General features: G+C 40.8%; 1 protein-coding gene across 1 annotated transcript in view; it reads right to left on the bottom strand.

The window, feature by feature from the left end:
- Positions 1-4,500: 4,500 nt before the first annotated feature.
- The window catches only part of gjd1b (gap junction protein delta 1b), a 28,170-nt gene continuing 10,651 nt past the window's right edge, over positions 4,501-22,019 (bottom strand). The window contains exon 4 of the mRNA XM_013915555.1: positions 4,501-5,806. Within this exon, the coding sequence (XP_013771009.1) occupies positions 4,957-5,806 (850 nt within the window). The 3' untranslated portion in view covers positions 4,501-4,956. The remainder of the gene's footprint in view (positions 5,807-22,019) is intronic.

A 22,019-nucleotide genomic window follows, 5' to 3' on the forward strand; every position in this document is an offset into this window, starting at 1 on the left:
AAAAGATCACCAGTTTTCTTTCCTGAATAGGTTGTCCGTAGGGAGCTTCACTGAGGATTCAATCATCGAACTCTAAAACACTGGAAACTGTAGGTCAGTTACACTTTGTGCTGGAGGCTAAACCCTGGAATGTTCTGACATCTAAATGGTGCCAGTCTTTTACCTGTACGTTCATATTCCTGTGTACCCTGTGGTTTTTACAGTACAACATTTGAGCGACTGGCTTACAAAGCTCAACTAATTATAAAGGTATATATCGGTGTGCAAATTTCTTGAACTAGAAGATTTACCGTATGCAGTGGTTTAGCCTTTTGGAAATTCAAATGGCTAAAATGTAATAGGTAGTTTTAACATCACTGAGTTGGTATACTCTGCCTGTTTCTGTAGTGTCTGGAAACTGGGTAAATTATATACACACTTGGCATCGAGACAAAATAGCTTCATTCCATATTTTGGACTTTAAAAAGCCTTTCTTTTAAGATTCTGTTGAAGAAAACATAGAAACATGCTTACTCTAGCAATTACACATGCATTTAAAATAAACAAAATCTTTGAAAATTAATTAAATTTTGCATATCACTTTGGCAAGGGAGGAAATATAACATATTTTCTGCTAGTCTTATATTTCAGAACTCTACCCTTGATTTTACACATATAGGTTTTTTTTGTTCCGTTACATAGAAAAAACATCTTTCTTTTTTTTTTTGATATGTCACTGCACGAAAAGAGCAACAGACAACAAAATGAACCCACACGTCAAAAAGAGAAGCAAATAAAAAACAAAAAAAAATAAATTGCATAATTCATTTCACATTGACAAATAGAAAAGCAGACGGTGGAGAGTAGTGGACTGCTGGAAAAACTGAGGCCTGCTTTTACTTTTGGAACGTGATGGACCCACTGACTGGCTGCAAGTCGCTAATGAACTCTGGATAAATGTAAACCGAAGAAAACCAGGACACGTTTATGGCCTTCCACATCCTCACACTGCGTGCATGTTTGTGTTTCTGACCTGAATGAAACCAGACATAACGACAGAATCCAGGAGCTCTAAACTGAGCTCAAACTCCTCTTCCTACTTTTGCATTCGCTTGTTTTTGTAGCGGAATGAGTGTATGTTGAACATGCGTGCACACCATTCAGTAAAAATAGTCCTCACACCAGCACTGACCTGTGCTCTGCAGGGATTAGATCAGCGCTGTACTGTGCAGTGACTCTTCAGCCAGAGCTGCATATAGTACAGGACATTGGCTTGGCTTTTAAGCTCAAGGTCAGCATTTAAGCTTTCACTAGAAGTACACGCTCACAGTAAGTGAAGGCCAAGAGGTTGCTCAACCCTTAGGCATTCTGGCATGGCCTGTCAGCACATTTGTCCCTCCTAGTCCACGTAGTAAACTTCGCTGATTTCACCGAGTCCCATCGGCATCCTCAGAAGAGACTAAATCTGGGGATAATCACCTGTAAGAATCACAGAGATTATAAAAGTAAGAGTGAATGTAAAAATAGAGCTGCTGCTTAAGCTCAAAGGCCAACTGCAGATCTAGGGCCATTACTTAGCATCATGTCATATCCAGAGTATTTCCACTATAGCTTCAATATCATTTTGTGGCACTGATTTTTCTTTTTAAAATGATCAGTGATCATTTATATGTACTCTGCATGGTTTTTATGACTTAACATAAAATATAAGTTAAAGGCTGACTGTGTAGAAAATACACAAAATACACTGTAGCTCATTAACTCTCTCATAATTACAATTCTGAAAGTTTATTCAAGTCACAAGTTTCTTGTTTCTTGTCTATACAGGAACTTTTCTGTAATTAGGGGGGCGACCGTGGCTCAGGGGGTTGGGAAGCGTATCTGTAACCGGAAGGTCGCCGGTTCGATCCCCGGGCTCTCTGTCCTGGTCGTTGTGTCCTTGGGCAAGACACTTTACCCTACCGCCTACTGGTGTTGGCCAGAGGGGCCGATGGCGCGATATGGCAGCCTCGCTTCTGTCAGTCTGTGAATGTGAGAGTGAATGAATAGTAGCATTGTAAAGCGCTTTGGGTGCCTTGAAAAGCATTATATAAATCCAATCCATTATTAATTAAATTATTTATGCATTACTGAAATACTTTCTTGTAGCATAAAGGGCCCATGAAGGTAAAGCTATAAAACTAATAAAATGCTGTTAAAAGTCCAAAATATATGCCTTCCTTAAGGATTTCCAAAGCTGTGCAGTGGGGCCAGATTTGAGTCTTTGCCAGTTCTGGCCCCTGGGTCATATGTATGTCATATGAAGCATGTCTCCACTTCGCAGCCATCTTTTAATGCCTTATTTGAGGGTTTATGTCAATCACCTCTAATTCCAGTTGTCACCAGGACATAAAAACAGACTTTACCCCATTAAAAACAAAGCTTTTTTGGCTGTTAGTTATTCTGCCATCTTCTCTTCTCTCATTTTCTGGATGGGGATGAATGCATGTAGCTGTGTGTTTCTTACAGCTTATCTGCCATTTGGTATGTATTTAAAGGATCATATAAGCAAAGTGAGAAAGTTGCATTAGTGCAAGAATGGCCCCTTTTAGAACCAAAGCCCAAATGTCTCAAAGAGAAGCCACTGCACTGTAGAGCTCCGTAGGGGTGATCAGTTTGCAAATGCTCACTTGATACTCCTAAATGGCAAAAGCACAGAGTGTTGGTCTGTAACAATTACCTGTAAACTGATTATGGCCTCTGCAAAAAGACTTAAACAGACAAATTGTGAGTTTGGCATGAACTGCTATGTGCTTGTGCCCTTGTCTCAGTCACCTGGGCCTCCTCCCCGCAGAGTTACAGGAGGAAATCATGCTGGTGGAACGAAAGTATACCCAACTGTCTCTATATCTGGTTCAGTAGGCACACAGTGTGTTCCCTCCATCTTTTGCATCATAAACTCGTGCATGTCTGTATGTGTCCAGAAATACAATCTTTTTCCCAGCGTGACTTCCTTCAGTCTGCCACTCTTTCACTCGTCTGCAATAATCAAGGTGCAACACTCTCTGTCATCTTTATCTTTTTCTGTTTCTTGCACATCGTTCTCTTTTCTCTCACCATGCATGCATGCTGAAATCCAGTCAGGAAAGAAATGCAAAACGAAAGCCACTGAAATTAAAAAAACAAACAACCTACAACTGTCCCTAGAGAGCAACTACGATCAGTTACACAGCTTGATCATTCAAGAAACACCGCATTGTGTAAACATGCCTTTGTCTAATGGCTCATAGGCCTTAATTACCTGAAGCTGCGCAGCTGATTTTTGAAGAAAATCAAGGCTCTATAAAACACATAAAGGTGTAACTGCATTTTAAATTCAGATAAGTAACAAGAAGTGTTACTCTAAAGAGCTGCAAAAGAAGTTTGAAAAAATCAGCTGCACATCCTCAAAGCATTTTTTATATCAAAGCTCACAAATCTCTCCCCTTCCTACACCGTGCATGTCATTAATCAGGACCTACAGTGACAAATGCTTCAAACTCAACTAAAATGAAAAGAAAAGACAGACAGTTTATACATAAAAAGTACAGCAACAAGATTTCCCAATCAACCCGCCCCATAAAGATAAATAAATCTATTTGGATATACTCTAAATGGATAAATAATATTACCATGATATACTCTATGTAACGTTTCAGCAATAATTAAATATCTCAAGGATGGCACCATCGCTTTCTCAAAAGAAGAAAAATCATTATTCATTGTGATGTGTTTTATAAAATCTGTTTAAAGTTGTAGTAAAGCGATCTCTTCTCAAGCTCTTTCGTTATCTTTCGCTCTTCTCTTTTTGTTTCATCTCTTAGCACACGAAAAAGCTGGAGGGAGTGGAGTTTGTGCTTTAGCAGAGACTGACGCTGTCTGGCCGATCATCCGTTTGTTCATTAGTTCCTCTCAGATGTTTACGCAGCAGGAGAGCAGCGAAGGTCACTGCTGTCGTTCGAAAAACCCCTCGGGTCTGTACAGGTCTGTACAGTGGAGCAGAGCAAGAGTAAGGGATAGGGCAGAGAGGGGGGGAGTGTTTATTGTACTCACTGTGTTTCTGTTAAAATCAACTTTTGCCAAGAGACTAAACATAAACATCGTCAGTCTTGCTCTCTTGGTTTTGGCTTGTAACGGTGTTCCAGCAGAGGCATGACACGCTGTTGGGAGGCAGCGCTTTCTCTCTTGGCGTCGGTCTACCTCAAAATCTCAGGCAGGCAAAGAGAGGAAGCAAAAGAAAAACGTTCTGTCTCCTCCCCCCCTCTCTCTTCCTTGGTTCATATGTTTTCCCAAAGCGTGACGTCTCCCTCCTGTTCTCCCTCACTCTCAAACTTGCCTTCATTCCCCAGAGTCTGTCACGGCTTTGACAGTTCTTCCGTTCCTCTTTTTAATAATGTTGCTGCTGCTCATCCTCCCTGTCCCATCCCCTATCCTGCCCCCCCCCCCCCCCCCCCCTTTTTTTTTTCACTGAGGCTGACACAGTCCAGAAGAAAAGCACCGTGGGATGCATCAAACAACCATGTCGCCTTCGAATATCCCCAGAGAACACAAAACAGCCTCTCATCTGTTTTCCTCCCTCTTCCCCTCTTACTCTCATCTCTAGATCAGCCCCGTGAGGATTTAATTCTCCGCATAAGAAACGAGAAGCAGAGAAGGTCGTTAGTTAAAAAAGACAGAAGTATAAAAATGGCAGTTGGACTATCTCCTTATGAGATCAGCATGTCTTTATTATGTATGTTTGCAAAACGAAATTTATTGTCCTCTTTGATGCTCTCTAATTTTCTTCCTTCTCAAGCCTCTGCTGACTTTCAGCGCCGCAGAGCCTGAGGTTTGGTCTTTTTTTTACATTCTGTTTCATTCTGTCATAGAAGAGAGGTCATCTTGTTTGACCTCCACACCATCTTCATTAAATTAAAATCAGAATTCATCCCGCTCCCCCTCTGTTGTCTGTCTTCATCGTCAGACGTAGGCCGATTCGCTGGACTGTGTGCGTCCCAGGTTGGGTGGCTGAGACAGATGCGCCATGTCCTTCTTCCTGATTTCACAGATAGACTTCCTACGGGCCTGGACGCCCCTGATGGCTGCCTTGATCTTGCGCCAGCCGAGATGATTGAGCTCAGCCAGATTGAGCACCACGCAAATGCCGCTCACGGCAAACATGAAGACCAGGAAAACCGTTTTTTCTGTGGGCCGGGACACGTAGCACTCCACCTCCTTGAGACACGGGTAGCGGTCGCACTCGAAAATCCCAGGCACGCTGAAGCCATAAAGGAAGTACTGGCCCGCTAAGAAGCCAATCTCTAGGGCGTTTCTGAAGACCACCTGAATGATGTAAAAGCGGGAGATCCCTTCTTGACGGCGAACCTTGGAGCTCTTCCCGTGCGTGAGGCCCCGTGGGGCATTGGGGATCTCCTTCACCTCCAGACAGTCAGGTTCTTCCTTCCCTCCTCCACTATCCCCTCCGTGCTGAACTAGAATTCCATTTATGTTGCGGAGCTTCCGAGCCCCATCCCTTCCGCCGTAGTCCCTCTCCATTATTGGATAGAGAAAAGAGTAGCGCCGGTCTCTCTGCTTGGCTGACTGATGGACAGAGTAGGTGATAAAGCAGAGGCTGGGTGTGCACACCAGTATGATCTGGAAGACCCAGTAGCGGATGTGGGAAATGGGGAAGGCTTTGTCATAGCAAGCTTGGTTGCAGCCCGGCTGTAAAGTATTACAGATGAACATGGTCTGCTCATCCTCGTACACCGTCTCTCCGACGATGGCCACAATCAGAATACGGAAGATGACAACGACAGTCAGCAAGATCCTAAAAGACAAACAATACAGAGATAAATGGGGTTAATACAATATTATCTTTTGGAGAATGCACTGAATAACAATACTGTGCATTTCATCTCACCAGTTGTGTTCATCTACAAGAAAACGTCCCTATCAGAAAGGTGATAGAGGTGATGAGGGGATGAGATGTCCTCTCCCTAAAATACATCAGCATCTCTAGCTGGGTTATGGTAACCTCATTCCCTCCACCAGAAGTTATTTGTTTAATGAAATTATGTCCAGTCCTTTGAACAAAATGCTAGCAGGAAGTCAAAGTAACATTAGAGAGAAAACAGATGGCAGCTCACAGAGCTATTGTGACTGACTGGTACCATCATGTTTCTCTTTACTCGCATGTTAGGTGCATGGATACATTTTGCTGTACCATTTCACCCCGATATGAGCAAACTGATAAGAAGAATGTAGCTACATTTATTTTCTGGTCTTAACTAAGGGTTAGCTATCAGGGCTCTCTACTATAGAACCAGCTCCCAGTTTGGATTTGGACTTCCTTTATGATAAATCTTCCCATACTGCTTCTCTTGGTGATTGAACAATTCAATCAACTCTTTTCACTCCCTTGTGTTTATACACCAGTGATTTCATCGTTAGTTATGGAAAAAACTCTTTCTCCCATAGTGTGTCTTTTGTCATATCTTCCTCCGCTCAACCTGAACCAGTCGTGGCAGATGGCTGCCCCTCCTCTGAGGTTTCTTCCCCTTAAAAGGGAGTTTTTCCTTCTCACTCTCACCAAGTGCTTTCTCATAGGAGTTGTATGATTATTGGGGTTACCTTCCAATATTGTAGGGCCTTTGCCTAAAAAGTATAAACTGCCTTAAGAGGACTGTTAGTGTGAATTGGTGATATATAAATATGACTGAATTGAACTGAAGGGTTCCGAACTGTCAATGGCTGACTCATTATTAGGAAAACAAAGCTATAAAGACCAAAGGGCAATAGAAATGACCTTATTAAGGCTACAAAGTTAAGCAAGGTGACTTGACGCTGAAATCAAAGCACGGGCTTTAAGGACGAAAGCCGAAAAGAAAAGGGAAAACCTGTATAAACGAGAGAGAGAGAGAGAGAGAGAGAGAGAGAGAGAGAGGCATTGTGTCACTGTTAAGTCACTGTTCCTCCGGATAAGAACCAGAGAAGAAGAGTGCTCCAAATGTCATTTATCAGCCAGAGTAAACACTCCAGAAGAAAAACATCTATGTGCAGAGCATTGCTAACGCTACTCGTCAGTCCTCATAAGTCAACCTGCTACCTGTATCTTACAAACAGAGTATGTGTGTTTTGTGAAGAGGGGAAGCAGCAATGACATATCCACATCTAAATTTAGTCTCTCTTTTCTTTGCATCTTTAGGCCCAGCTAGCATAGCAACCACAGTTTAGACTCACTTAAGTTGGAAATGTGATTAATCTTGGTAATATCCAAGCACCATCTCTGTGTTGTTGGCTTTCTTGTTAACAATACACCCTCTCTCCTTTTAGTTCCATAGCAACAGGTGAGAAGGAGGTGAGCTTTGTTTGCAGATTTGGTGCTATTCCTGTGTGTGGTGTGGTGAGACAGAGATTATTGCTCCTGAAATGGGTTCACATCAACTCAGCCTCGGTGTAGGTGTGCCTCGTTATTCGCGTCTATCCGGGCATTTGCTTGCATGTGATGACTTGGCATATCCGTACACTTTGTGAGTCTGTGTGCCTCCATTATGTTAGACACACATATTAGGTAAACTGGATTCTTATATTCCTCTCTACTTTCTTTCTTTCCAACATCTTTTTCTTTGTTCTGTTCTTACTTTAGGCATCCTTCATTTATTTTTCAGATCTTAGACCGAGCAAGCACTTTAGATAGCAAGCTTTTTGCACGCTCCATGAGCCGATGGCTGTCTGGTACTGTATTCTGCGACTATACTTGTCTAAAACAAGATTGTGCACCACAGACAGGCTCAGCAATATTGTTAGTGTGTTGATCGATTGTTACATTACTGTTCAATCCCTTAAATATGAGGTTTGAATTCTGTGTAAGATGTGCTCTCACCAATCACCAATGTTTAGATAAATGAAAGTGTCATAAATAAGAATCGCTGTCGCTGCTTCACATGAACCCAGAGGACACGCCATTCACTGGCTCATCAAAACCTGACCTCATTACATTTATCATGGACTTATGGGTTTTGTGCATGTGCGAGTCATTAGATTTTGACATATAAAAATAGCCAGGGAGTTAGTGCTAACAGGCATTACAGTATGATGAATGAAGAGAAGCTCATTCTTGAAAAAGAGCTTCACAACAGACAGTTGGAGTGTTTTGGGTGTAGTTTAGACAGCAGTAGTGAATGATACACTTCCCAATTTTACATGTTAGTGTTATTTACCATATGTAAAAGGTAAAGTACAAAGCTTTCTCAGATTTATCATATCAATTAGAGGATTTGTTTATCTGGACACTGTTGGGACTGGACTGTGAATCCAGGGGGAGACCCATGGTGCTGCACCTGAGACCCTGCCAGATAATCATTAGATGGCATTTGGCTGTGTGAACGGTAATCTACCAATCGCACAGTGGCTTCGCCAGTCTTGCGTGGTGCAGATGTGGAGTTGAAGGGCAGAGTTAATCCTTTCCTGAGTCCAGCGGCATGCAGCTCACATGTAACTCCTATCAAAACGACAGGTCACCAGTGATGGCTTCCAAAATGAAAAATAAAAGACTCACTGCCAATCCTTTCACCTGTGATCAGCAGCAGGGAGAGAGGAATGTCGGAGCAAGGGGGAAAAGAATAGATGCAAAAAAACCCCAAAAATAATAAGCGATTCCATTAAGGAGCTTAGTAAGCAGGGAATTCACAATACAATGGTGGAGAGTGTATAGCAGTAATTGTGCGCACACAAACACTCATATACTGTAGCAGAGGAACGTCCAAGCGGGGACGGGAAACTGTTGAGTGAGCGCTAACAGAAGACATCAGCTTTCTGTTGAAGATGAATGAGTTCCAGACAGGGATAAAAGATTATAAAGTCACCAAAAACGCAGTGGCTCAGACATCTTCAACTTAAATTAAAAGAGGTATGTGCCAGTAGTGTGACGGCGTGCGAGAGATAGAGAGGGGTTAGTAAAGAAAACCAGCAATGGAGGAAAATCTCATCGTAGAGAATGAATTATATAATAGCTTCCACACGCAAACCCAGTTCTGTAATCTGTGGCTGGGCCAAGGGAGGATTCTTCCATTAGGGGTCTTTTTGTTAATGCCATCGAATAGCTTTAGATTATCGTACCGCACAGAGCAAACCCCACCTGTTTTTTTCCCTCTCCTTTTCAGAGCATTATTTTTCTTTTCTTGGTTTTATTCACTCTTCATGCAGCTTTGGGCCCCCATTTATCTCCCTTGCACCACAACAGCAGTCGTCGGCCCCCATGAGGAATACTCCGGAATAATCTTAAAATTGTGTCTTTAGTTTTCTATGTAAAGCCTTGATTCACAAGTGATTCTCACAAAAAAAATAAAAATGAAATTCCACAGAGTAAACTTCCTTCTTATCTCATGTGGAGAAATGTGCAGATTCACAATAGCATGCACAATTAAAACGAAGCAAAGATTTTTTCAAAAAAGTTGAAATCAGCTTCATTTACATGATTTTTGTGTTGCTTTATCACTGAGTATCTAGCCAGTGAGCATATTTATACACCGGGTAATTTATAAATATGCTTGAACGATATTACAGACACGTTTCTCAGCACACTCACACCCTCGGTTCCCAGCAGACACTGTTTGTTGTTCCTTTTGACTAATTTATTGGTGATTATGCAAAAACATTACACCAACTCCAAAACGCCTCCTCTCCTCCAGCAACTGCGAGTCCCTGACCCGCCATCTTTTTTTTCTCTTTCTCATTATCTGACAATAGAGCTCTAGCACTAAAGGGGTGGTTGTATGTTTTGAAAGCTCTCATTACGGGCATGCAGTTAATTGTAAAAAAAAAATTGATGTAATGTACAATAGCATGAAAAAAATTATAGCTCTGGCATGTGACTGGAGAAATCTTGTTCCATCTGTTTCTCCATATGTATGCAGACATACATGGACACAAACACACGCAATGCTGCTGCTGCTGCTGCTGCCCTGGTAATCAACACTATTCAACTTTCAGAGAAATTAAAATGCAATTCACAGTGCAGCCTCCGTGGTATTAGAAATGAAATCTTTAATCTATCTTTAATGTCGTCTTTTCCAATTAAACTTTCCTGAAAAATGATAGAAATCGAGGTGATGTGGGAGTTGTTTCTCATTATGCGCTGGAGCTGAGTTTCAGATAATAATGAGGCATAGCAGATGAACAAATGTAGATCTCTGTGTTATGATGTTTGTGGAAAGGCATTTTTGAGTGTGCTGTGTTAGACAGGGAGAAAGGTTGAGATGTTAATATGGTGGAAAAACATCACAAAATTCATTAACTGTGGATGAATGCGATCATGAGAGAGCTGAGGCTCTCTTAAGCTCATATTGAGGCGGATATTGAGGAAGAGGAGGGGAAGGACAGAAAATAAGTGGCTCGAGGGATCAATAAGGAACACAGGATTGTAGATTGGAAGATGTGGCAGTGGAGATAAAAAAAAAAAAGAAGAAGAAGAAGAAGAAGAAGAGGGATGAGGAAGCGCAGCAGTGGTTCCTTTACCCATAAACCCAGCAAACACACACACACACCCCTATCTTCCCTCTCTCCCTTCAATCTCCCCTCTACTCAACTTCCCTCTGCTAGTTACCACGGCAACAGGCAAGGGGCAGAAAATGAAGGGAGATGAAGAGAAAGAAGTGTGCAGACTAGAAGCTAAGTCAACTAAAGAACAGCGTGTTTCAGCCGAGCAGGGGGGCGCATTTGTCGCACCAGTCAGAGCGGAGCTTCGGTGCCTCAAAGGGCTCGATGCAAGTTCACTTTATGCAAAAAGCCCAAAGAAGAGTTCACTGAAAGAGTAAATTATGCCAGCAAGGCACAGCAAATTATCCAATGTTGAGGTTGTTTAGAAGTAATTCAGATTTTCAAATCCAGAATATACTGGCCCTGCTTTTAAGTGTTTGTGTGTGGGTGGGAAAGGGGGGCTCAGGCTCCACAGTTATTGCATTTTAAGGTGAGAAGATAAAGGAAGTTTTAGAGATAAGATACAGTAACTATTTTAAAATATGGATGCATAGTCTCGACTTTTAATGCTACAGTTTCAGTTTATGAAATCCCCAGTGATATTAAGTCAAAGAGAAAGCTCTGAGCTCTGTCTCTGCAGGCTGAGGAGTCCATCAGCTGCTTCGGGTTGTGATGTAAGGCTCATTGATACGGCTAACCTGCTAATCTTTTTCAGACTTTCACCTTTGGTCTCCTTCGATACCTGTTGGGTGCTTAGCTCGGCTTTTGTTTGCACGTCACACCACTACCTCCACTGTCAACCCCGCATCGCTGCTGCCACTCAGTTTCTATTAGTTACATCCCCAACCCGCTTGTTTCTTTTTGTTATCCATTAGTTTTTGTCCCTCACAAACTGACCAGGCAGTTCCATCTTGTGTCATCTGTTTCACCTCAGATCTGTCCCTCACTGACCCTGATAATCGATCTGAATTGCTTTTTGACTTCAAATGGAGAGCAGTGGAACAAGGTTATCTTCTTGCTGTGCCTCCACTATAAATTTAATTTCCTGACATGAGCGGTTCTAGAGGAGCTGGATGGTTGCATTCATTGGAACTGTCTTTCAAAATGCCTTTCAAGTGTCACATTTGATAGAGAGCAAACGGAAATGACCTCATCCGTTATCACAATGGAAAAACTAACTAGAGACGGGAAATAAAAAAATGACTCTGAGTTTGGTTCTGCTATATGCTGGCTAGATTGCATAACTGTCATAAAATAATATACATTGACAGCTAGCTGTTAGCATGCTAAAAGAAGACAATGCTGAAGCTGCATCATGACTGCTTTAGTACATATTTCAGGATGTCAGTGGGACAGTTTGAGCTCTTGTTGGCAGAGCTGGGTCCACATCTGAGGAGTCAGAGGAATCATTTCAGAGACCTGTTTGCCCCAGAGCAGAGTCTTATCTCAGTGTCTGAGGTAAAATCGTATTATTTTGCTTTTTGTGTTTTCAGTTCTGACACATATTTTGAGCTAAGAGTGCACTTGTTGCAAAATGCAGTGGCTTGATTTGCCATATCGGATCAGAAAAATTGGGCTCGGTTCAAAAAATAAATGCCGCAAATTCAAATTTAGGTGCTTGGTGTGAACACTAGCATCAGGAATAGGTGCAATACTTCCAGGATGTTACACGTCCAGTGTGTAAAGGCCTTGAGGGTTGAGTTTTTAATAAACTTAGGCATTAAGGTCTGCCATAGAGGTGGAAAAAGGACAAGTTTAACAATCAGGGAGCCCTCCATACACTGCTGTTTTGGGGTTTTGTAGTGTAGTCAGTGAACATCCTGCTGATTTCCTGTTCCACACACCAGCTATAGTTTATACAACCACATATATTTTTAAAAGCTAATAAAAAAGCTGTGTTGTTGTCTGACAATAACCAGTGATTCTGGTTTGCATTTCAGTCAATGTTTTGCCTTTTCTACATGAACTGTTTACCTAGAGATTAGTCATTTTAATATTGCTGTATTTTGAATTACATTTTTTTACTAAAGACTCATAATCCTAAAATTAATCTCTATACTGATTTCATAGTTGGGCAGACAGTGATTCATCTTTTCTGAAGCATTAAAATATTGGTGTCTGGGACACTGAGAGCCTGAGGGCTGTGGTGTACACCGTGAGTTTTTAAAAGCTTAGCTTAAAGGCGGGCTGCAGATGAGTGCTAATAAAAAGCTGTAGAGGGGTAGAATAAGAACTGAGTAGTTTTTGGGAGCCATGGCGCTTCAGAATAAGAAGGGACACAGTACTGCAGCATGTTGAAAGGACAAGTGCCTCAGCTGAGGCAGTTAAGGCTTGGACCCAGAAAAAAGTACTTTTCAGAGGGTCACAAAAAAGTCATGTAGGTCACTTTGGAGACAGTTATTAGGTATATAAGCTCTTAATGATGTTCAGCAATACAACAGACAAAATATTGCTGATTTTTTTCTTGCACCCCATCGCCACCCTTTATCCTGCTTCTCTTTCTGCTTTGTCTCTGAAAGGTTCAACTCTTTATCTCTCCTGTGTGTCTTAAGTAAACCAGTTGTTAACCCAAATCCAACCAACAGCGCGGACAGATTTAATCCTGTCACATCAAATATGGATGGACACTTGTCACACACTCTCTCTCACAGTCTGTCTGTTCCTTTGCCAAGGTTTATCAATAGCTCGTAGTTCACAGCAGGTCATCTGGCACCAGGTTGGATCCAGCCTCATACAGGAACCCTGAGACCCACACTCTCACACACACACACCCAGGGGGATGTTCCGGTGCTTCAGGCCAGCGACAGAAGGAGTGAGGGGGCTGCCCTCTCCCCTGCTGACAGACCTTTATCCTGCATGGCCACCCACCTCACCACACACACACACACACACACACACACACACACACACACTCTAAACGAACTAAACTAAAATACGGAGACCTGTAACACCAGCGATTGCACTGAGCACCAATTCTGTCAGGACACCTTTCCATGCACATGTGCGTGCATACACACACACATTTAATCAGATACACGCACTCTTCCAGCTGTTACAGGGCATCACAAAGCCGATTGTGACTGACATTGCTGAGTCCGCCATCTCAGGAGAAGATGAATTTCTAATACAGAGACCAGTGAAAATAGTTACCGGACCTTTGCTCTCGAGTCAGATGGCATCAGGGCTCCATAGCAGTTTACTAACAGTTTGCAGTTCTCTAACATGGCAAACCTGACTATTCCCCTTTGCTGCTTGCTAAATTGATTTTCTCGTCTTTCTTGATATCTGGCAAGACATGAGTTGTGGACGGAAGCCAGAGTACCTAGAGAGAACCCACACTAACACGGGAAGAACATGCAAACTGCAGATAGAAAGAGCAAGATGTTTATTTTGTTTTTATTTAGCTTTTTCATTTAGGAATAAAATATAAACCTGGGCATGTTTAGTGCATGGCTGCCTTAAAAATGGCAACAGACCACTTTGTCCATCTTTCATATACAGTCTATGGTTTTATCCTGCTTTTCAGAGGTGTGATCACAAACTGCCTGTAGTAAATACATGTTTTCTTAGTCTTTCATTTAAATAGAAATAACTGAGTGATAATTGCCTACAGTAAACTATTTCTTTTCATTCCCTGCTAAGCTCTCCCTTTAAGATTTCACATGCTATTTATTGTCAGAAAGCTTGAAGTGAAAAGCTTCTATCGAAACCATGTGACGTGATATGAATGGAGCCTCGATAAATGCCACACAGATGCCTGTTGGGAGACACAGCTTTCTCCAGCAAATTGCAGCCAGCATCACAAATCCTTTCTGCTGTCATTCTACAAGTTGTGAAGTCTAAATTTATCTGTATTCACCTCACAACACTGTCTACCAAGTATCTCTTTTTTCATAATTAGCTACGAGAGTGGTGCAAATGCAACCTACTGCTGAGAATAAAGTGCGCTCCCTGCAGCTCTGCCTCACCGCTTAATTGAAGAATCTGCAAATGCACTGTTCCAAAAAATAGTTATGTCAAAGTATCTTACTGTATATTTTACAGTTTTGTACTGTCTTTCTAGAATATCATGAAATTTACATAAGTAGACTGTGATTTTATAAGTCAAAGGTAAAATAACATAATATCACTGTACATATCGTAACACACAATTTACTTGTTTTTTAAATGTATATTTTTGTACATATGCATATTTAGATTGTAAAAATACATTCAGTACATACATTGTCTGTTATGTGAGAGAATGATCTGTTAAATCCAAATGTAATACTATGGAAAAATATATAAAATGATCTAAAATTAATGAGAATAATCAATAATTAAAGGAGTATTTGAATTATAATTGTGCTGAAAATTTCATGTCATCTAGGTCTGATTCAATAATTCAGAGGTAACAAGTGAAAATGTAATTAATAGGAATAAAAACTAAAAAAAAAACATATAAAACATTGCATGGCCATTTGTGCTAATTATATATTTTAAAAAGTAAATGTAGAGGTAGGAATTGCAATTAATATGAATCTCAAAGTATTCACAACATTCCTGAACAGAAATAGGCCTCTGCACCTGGGGTGAGGGTGTGGCCATGAAAACAATGTGACATGCCAAGCATCGGCTAATGAATGTGAACTAACAACCACAAGGGTATGGCTGTACTGTAGGAAAAAATCCTTATATAAAAGTATTTTACTGCATTTTACAGTTTTGTTCTGTTCTTCTAGAATATCATTAAAGTTACGTAAATAGACTTTGACTCCACATTTCAAATGTAAATTAACGTTAAATCACTGTAATGTAATAAAACATAATTGTCATGATTATTAAATGTATCTGTCTGTACATATGCATATTTAGATTGTTAAAACACATTCACAAATGTATCATGATTTCACAAATATCTGTCCGTTATTTGAAAGATCGAACTGTTGAATTCAAATGTAATGCTATGGAAAAGTATATAACATGATTCCTATAAGCTTGTGTTACATCACATAAGTATTATTATCATTGCTATTTAGGGTGATCGTGGCTCAAGAGTTGGCAGTTCGTCTTGTGATCAGAAGGTTGCTGGTTCGAGCCCCGGCTCGGACACTCTTGGTATTATGTCCGTGGACAAGACTCTCCGCCTACTGGTGATGGCCAGAGGGGATGATGGTGCGATATGGCAGCCTCGCCTCTGTCAGTCTGTCCCAGGGCATGCAATCCAACTATTAACTGTATATTTCTGTACATTTACGTATTATGATTCATATTGCCATATTAATTGACCTTGTTTATAGGTAATTTCATTATTTGATCACGTTAAAATGTTCCTAATTTAATGTCTAAAAGCACTTGGAAAAGGCAGAATCCCATGTAAAATTAGTGCAACAAACTCTATTTTCATTACTGAAAATTACTGTATTTTCATGAGAAAGTTATTTTCTGTTATTTTACAGTAGTATTTTGGCGCCCCAGCTGCTGGAATATTACCGTTTTCTTAAGATTTTTTTTTTCCTATTTATAGATAATTTCATTGTTTAATCACATTAACATGTTCTTAATTTAATGTTTAAAATCACTTGAAAAGGCAAGATCCCATGTAAAATTAGCGCAACAAACTGAATCGTCATTACTGGAAATAACCATATTTTTATGAGGAAGTTATTTTCTGTTATTTTACGGTAGTATTGTGGCGCCCCAGCTGCCGGAATATTACCATTTTTTTAAGATGTTTTTTGTAACAGTGTGGGATCGTGTTTCATGGAGTGAGTGTGTGTGCCGAGGTGTGAATGCATTGCCACGATTTTGCTACTACTTATAAGACTGACAAACAATGATTTTGGTCTTTGTGGCCTGTTGGACAGCAAACCTTAAAACTTATCTTTGCCCTACAAACAGTCAAAACTACATCACACACACACATGAAAATCAAGGTCAAAACACATAACCAAATTAAATGAAAGCAGTATAAATACATAAGCAAATTAATGAATTAACTTTTACGTTTTCATACATTTTTCCATTTGCCAAAGAAAAAAGTACCGTAAGGTGTTAAATTTAGACAACGCACACTAGCTTGCTGGGTTTTTTCTCAAAGGCATTTCCATCTGCAGTACTTCACAGTATTCATAGAACACTACAGTAATTTACAAAAATGTCCAGCATAGTGGTGTGACTACAGTTTTGTATGGTGTTGTATCACTAATGGGGATTAGATTAGTATACTGTTTTCCTGCCGATGCTCAGGTAGCTCTACCTTGGCAACAGACCATGTGATAGAGTTCAATGGGAGAACACGACATTAAAAATAGACTTTCTAAAATTGACTCACTGATCATTCACTCTGTATCAATGGTGAGACTGAAAAAAGTGAAAGGAGTGAAATGAGTCACCATGGCAACAGAGCAGCCAGTGGGAGCGTTGGTTTTGGGGGGTAGGTTGTAAGGTCGTGATGGAGGAGTGAGGCACGAGCAGGAGAAAGAGCAGCAGGACAGAGGAAGCAAGCGATTGCGTGGGCAGGAGACGAGGGATGGAGCGGGGGTGGGGGTGGGGGTCAGTGGAGGGAAATAGAGAAAGACAGAGAGAGAGAGAGAGAGAGAGAGAGAGAGAGAGAAATGATGGCTGTAATCCGGATTAAATCAGTGGGTTTTGGACAATCCCGAGCTAAGACCGTCCGTGCCAACTCCCCACCCACCGTGGCAATCCCGTGCCAAGCCCCAGCCCAAATCAGCCTCTTTGGCACATGCAGGGAGCCTCCATGACACACAAGCAGACAGCACATGGCCATGCAGGGAACATCCCAAACCCACTCACACAAAACACACTCCAGAAAAAAAATATTACTAATACCTATTTTTATACAGTGTTTCTACAATCATGCAATCATGCAAATCAATGACAAATATGAATGACTGAAAGACACATGACATAAAAATTTTTAAATGATCTTAAATCCTGGGTTTTATATAGATGTAAAAGATCAACATAAAGTATGAGAATAAAAGCTGCCACTGTAGCTGGTTTAAAGACACGAGCGTGTGCTTGCTTCGGTTTTTACCACAATTTTAATGATATTCCAGTACAGAAGCTCAGAGATATACAGATATACAGAGGGACATGTTGGAACATTTTGAAAAACTGAGAGTTTGTGTAAAAACTTTAGCAAAAGTCGATGAGATAGAAACAAGTGACTATGAGATGATGTTGCGGCAGCAAGCAAAGGGACCATTGCAGTGTATACTGGGGCCTTAACACGGAGAGACAGACAACCATTCACACTCACACCTATGGCCAATCACTAATTAACCTAACTGCACTTATTTGGACTGTGGACAGAAGGCAGAGTACCTAGAGAGAACCCACACTAACACGGGAAGAACATGCAAACTGCAGATAGAAAGAGCAAGATATTTATTTTGTTTTTATTTAGCTTTTTCATTTAGGAATAAAATATAAACCTGGACGTGTTTAGTGCATGGCTGCTTTAAAAATGGCAACAGACAACTTTGTCCATCTTTCATATACAGTCTATGGTTTTATCCTGCTTTTCAGAGGTGTGATCACAAACTGCCTGTAGTAAATACATGTTTTCTTAGTCTTTCATTTAAATAGAAATAACTGAGTGATAATTGCCTACAGTAAACTATTTCTTTTCATTCCCTGCTAAGCTCTCCCTTTAAGATTTCACATGCTATTTATTGTCAGAAAGCTTGAAGTGAAAAGCTTCTATCGAAACCATGTGACGTGATATGAATGGAGCCTCGATAAATGCCACACAGATGCCTGTTGGGAGACACAGCTTTCTCCAGCAAATTGCAGCCAGCATCACAAATCCTTTCTGCTGTCATTCTACAAGTTGTGAAGTCTAAATTTATCTGTATTCACCTCACAACACTGTCTACCAAGTATCTCTTTTTTCATAATTAGCTACGAGAGTGGTGCAAATGCAACCTACTGCTGAGAATAAAGTGCGCTCCCTGCAGCTCTGCCTCACCGCTTAATTGAAGAATCTGCAAATGGGATCGTGCTTCGTGGAGTGTGTGTGTGTGCCGAGGTGTGAATGCATTGTCACCCCCTATCTGCTTGCTGATATGATCAGCTGCAGACATGGGGACTGCGACAGTTTTGGCAGCATGCACGTTCGTGTGAGAAAGCGTGTCTATGTGTATGCTCCTGCCCCTGAGTGATGAGTAAATATAGTAACCGCACTGCAAGCTTACGCACATGTTTGTATATTTGGATGACCATCTGGTTATGAGTGCGCACATGTGTGTGAAGGGGCATTTGTGTGAGAAGGCAGTGAATCAGATGGTGCAGCATGTTAGTCCTGGCAGAGATTGTGTGTGTCTTAGCAAGGTGTAAGGTGTGTGCACTTTCGCTATTTGTTTATTCGTGTTGAGTCAGTTGCACTGTGCAGAAGCTGATACTGCCTCTGAGGAATAGTCATCACAAACACGCACACTATAAACAGCAGAAACAGATGGATCGACCACAAACCAAGTGGTCCTAACAGTAATCCAAGTGAAGTGTTAAGATGCAGCCGAAGATGGGAGTTGCTTTGTGGGGTGCAAGGGGGATAAATCAGTGTCAGAAGAATATCCTTTTCATCTTCAAAAAGCGAGATGGGATGAGATAACAGGATACATGATGATGTGTAGAGGAGTGGTTTTATCTGATCAACAGACAAACATGATGATCAATCAAATAAAATGGAGCGTCTTTACAAAGCCTGCATAGTAATGCTCTTAGTCATGTCTCACAAAAGCATATTGTATAAATAAGACAATAATCTCACAGTAATCTCACAATAAAAACACCAAGCTCACAAAAATAGACCCAAGTGAGAGAACATCAAAAGCTGACGCTCTGCCTTGTTCCAAACAAAGATCAAAGATAGATATTTGTTATAATTTTAGCCCTCGTATTTTATGTAAGTTGCTTTTTTCCCCCTCTTCCTAACCTTTTTATAGCACTGAAAACAGCCAGGCAAGGATGAGTTTTAATGACATTTCATTATCATTAAATCACAGATTCACTGTGTTTTGTAAGCACTGCGTGCACCATACACTTACAGATATTCTGGGTGGCCCTACATGGGAATTTGTTCCACTGTAATCAAATGTTTAAATATTTCAAACACAACTGTCTCCCTTGGTAACAGCTGTGTTTACATGCATAGGAGTGCATTAAATACAATCATGTGAAGAAGTAAGATTTCACAGGACTTTTATGTCCACTCCTGGACGATGTTAAGTACAACCTTACTGTTTCCACAGAAATTAAGAGCAGAGGTAGCAGCCAAGTGCTGCTAATCAAATGCATTTGATTTACTGATAATTAGAAAGTGTGACCACTGCTGTAAAAGCAGAAGTCTTGGCAGTTTGCTGGTCTGGAGCATTCAGGTATGTGTTAACACAATGCCGCAACCTCCCCAGGATTGAACGTGGCAGCAAATTCACTCCGAGGTCGGACCGAGTATTGTTTAGATAAAATGCAAAAAAATGCAAAAGCTACATCTCAGACTCTAGTGGCCGCAGTTAACATGTTAAATGTTAAAGTTCATGACAGAACAATTAGAAAAAGACTGAACAAGTGTGGCTAGTTTGGAAGTGTTACCAGTAGAAAGACTTTTCTCTCTACAAAGAACATGGCAGCATGGCTTAGGTTTGCAAAGTTAATCTGAATAAACCAAAAAGACTTGTAGAACAATAGTGACTCAGTCACTAATATGCATAAGGAATTGTTCTTACCCTGCACAAAAAGTGAAAAAAAGTGATGATGAAAAAGTGAATCAGACTTTTTGCAAATCCTTGGTGTCATGCTCACTGCCTACAATCCGCATACTATCTGCTTACCACTATACTGCCATTTATTTGTATAAGGAAACAAGTTCACCTTGAGGTGGAAAAGGTGGTGACAATATTGTTATACGCAGGGTTGCACATAAGTGGTCTGCAGGTGCGCATTCGCTGTCAAAATAAAAGACGCGCACCAAATAAGAAGTTGCAACGCGCGTTTGCGTACATATTAAAGGCAGTGTTTTTGTCCGGTAGAGTGGTATTTTCACAGCATATTCTGCACCACATCTCTGTGCGTTCATCATTTGTTTGAAGCCAGCTCACCTCCTGCAACCACTTTTCCGAGAATACGCGCTTCTTTTGCGGTTCGGACTCCTTCTGACATTTCTTTGGAGGTGGAGGAACACCAAAGCTTGCTTCTTCGACATCTTTAAGAGTTCTGAACAAATGTCTGTCCTCCTCCAGAAAATCTTATGTACGCAAACGCGCGTTGCAACTTCTTATCTGGTGTGCGTCTTTTATTTTGACAGCGAATGCGCACCTGCGGACCACTTATGTGCACCCCTGGTTATACGAGACAATCCTGCAAAAAAGGTCAAAAAGGTTTGGCAGGACAAAGTCTGAATTAAGAAAAGTAAATGGCGTCTGAAATGGAAGCCAAAAAAGGCACAACTTTGCAAAGGGTTTCCATGGACACCTCATACCAGCTGTCAAACACGGTAGTAAACACGGTAATAATTTGGGCTTGTTTTGCACCCACAAGATCCCCAAGCACATTAGTGTTACTGTGTCATCTATGAACTCCTCTGTATAGCAAAGTAGAATCTGAAATGCATAACCTGAAACTAGGTCATCCAACATGGCAATGAGAAAATCTTGGTATCTGTCTATGGATGCAGCTTTTTGACTAGGGTAGCTCACATTAGCTAATAACTTGGCAGTCTAAAAATGGTCACTTCTGGCCCTGAAAAACCAACCAACCATTTCCAGCTTCACAATGAGAATCCACTAGAGGATTACCTCATGGGCCATCATCTTATCCATCTTTTACTTACAGTCTGTGAGTTACATCAATACCCCAAAATCACATTTACTGTGGGTAGAGGTGATTTTTGTAGTTTAAACTCATTGTCTGGCTTTTTAAAAAAAAAAAAAAATCAGGGATCCCAAAGGTGTAATGTTTGCTTTACTTTGGATTCAGCTTGTGCCGCTAAAGCATGAAAACCAGCATGCAGTGATGTGAAGTTTGTTTATGATAAATAATTCATTGCATCACTCTGAGTATCATGCAGTAATACAGATGAGCACAGGGACTGCTTTTCTTGGGTGGGTTTTAAGGTATTGACTTTGTGACAACACAACAGTGGATGCCGGCAGGTGGTTCTTAATAACTTAAGGTGAATCAGAAGTGCGTGGATGCACCACCAGGGACACAACTGGTTCTGCTTTCCACTCCATTTTGTAAAAAGTAGAGCGAACCATATGATAACTAAGGATTCAGTTGCAAGTTGGATTTACACTGCTGTTGGCAAAAATGATTTTCACTGCACTGTTCTCAAGTGATATAAAGCTAATGACTGCCTGGAAGGGTAGAAAAATGCATCAGTCTAGAACTAACAAGCACATATATGATAAGTAACAATAAAGCCTTCTAGATATTTCAACTATAATTACTTTTTACAGCAGGGTACCAAAGTTAATGTAGCAGTGCTTTAAAAAGAAACAATATCTTATAAACGAAGATAAGACTAAATTGCCTTAGATAGACATTTTTCCAGGGTGGAT

The sequence above is a fragment of the Pundamilia nyererei genome, unplaced genomic scaffold (assembly GCF_000239375.1).
Source record: "Pundamilia nyererei isolate P.nyererei 1_Seehausen unplaced genomic scaffold, PunNye1.0 scaffold00323, whole genome shotgun sequence".
Lineage (NCBI taxonomy): Eukaryota > Metazoa > Chordata > Actinopteri > Cichliformes > Cichlidae > Pundamilia > Pundamilia nyererei.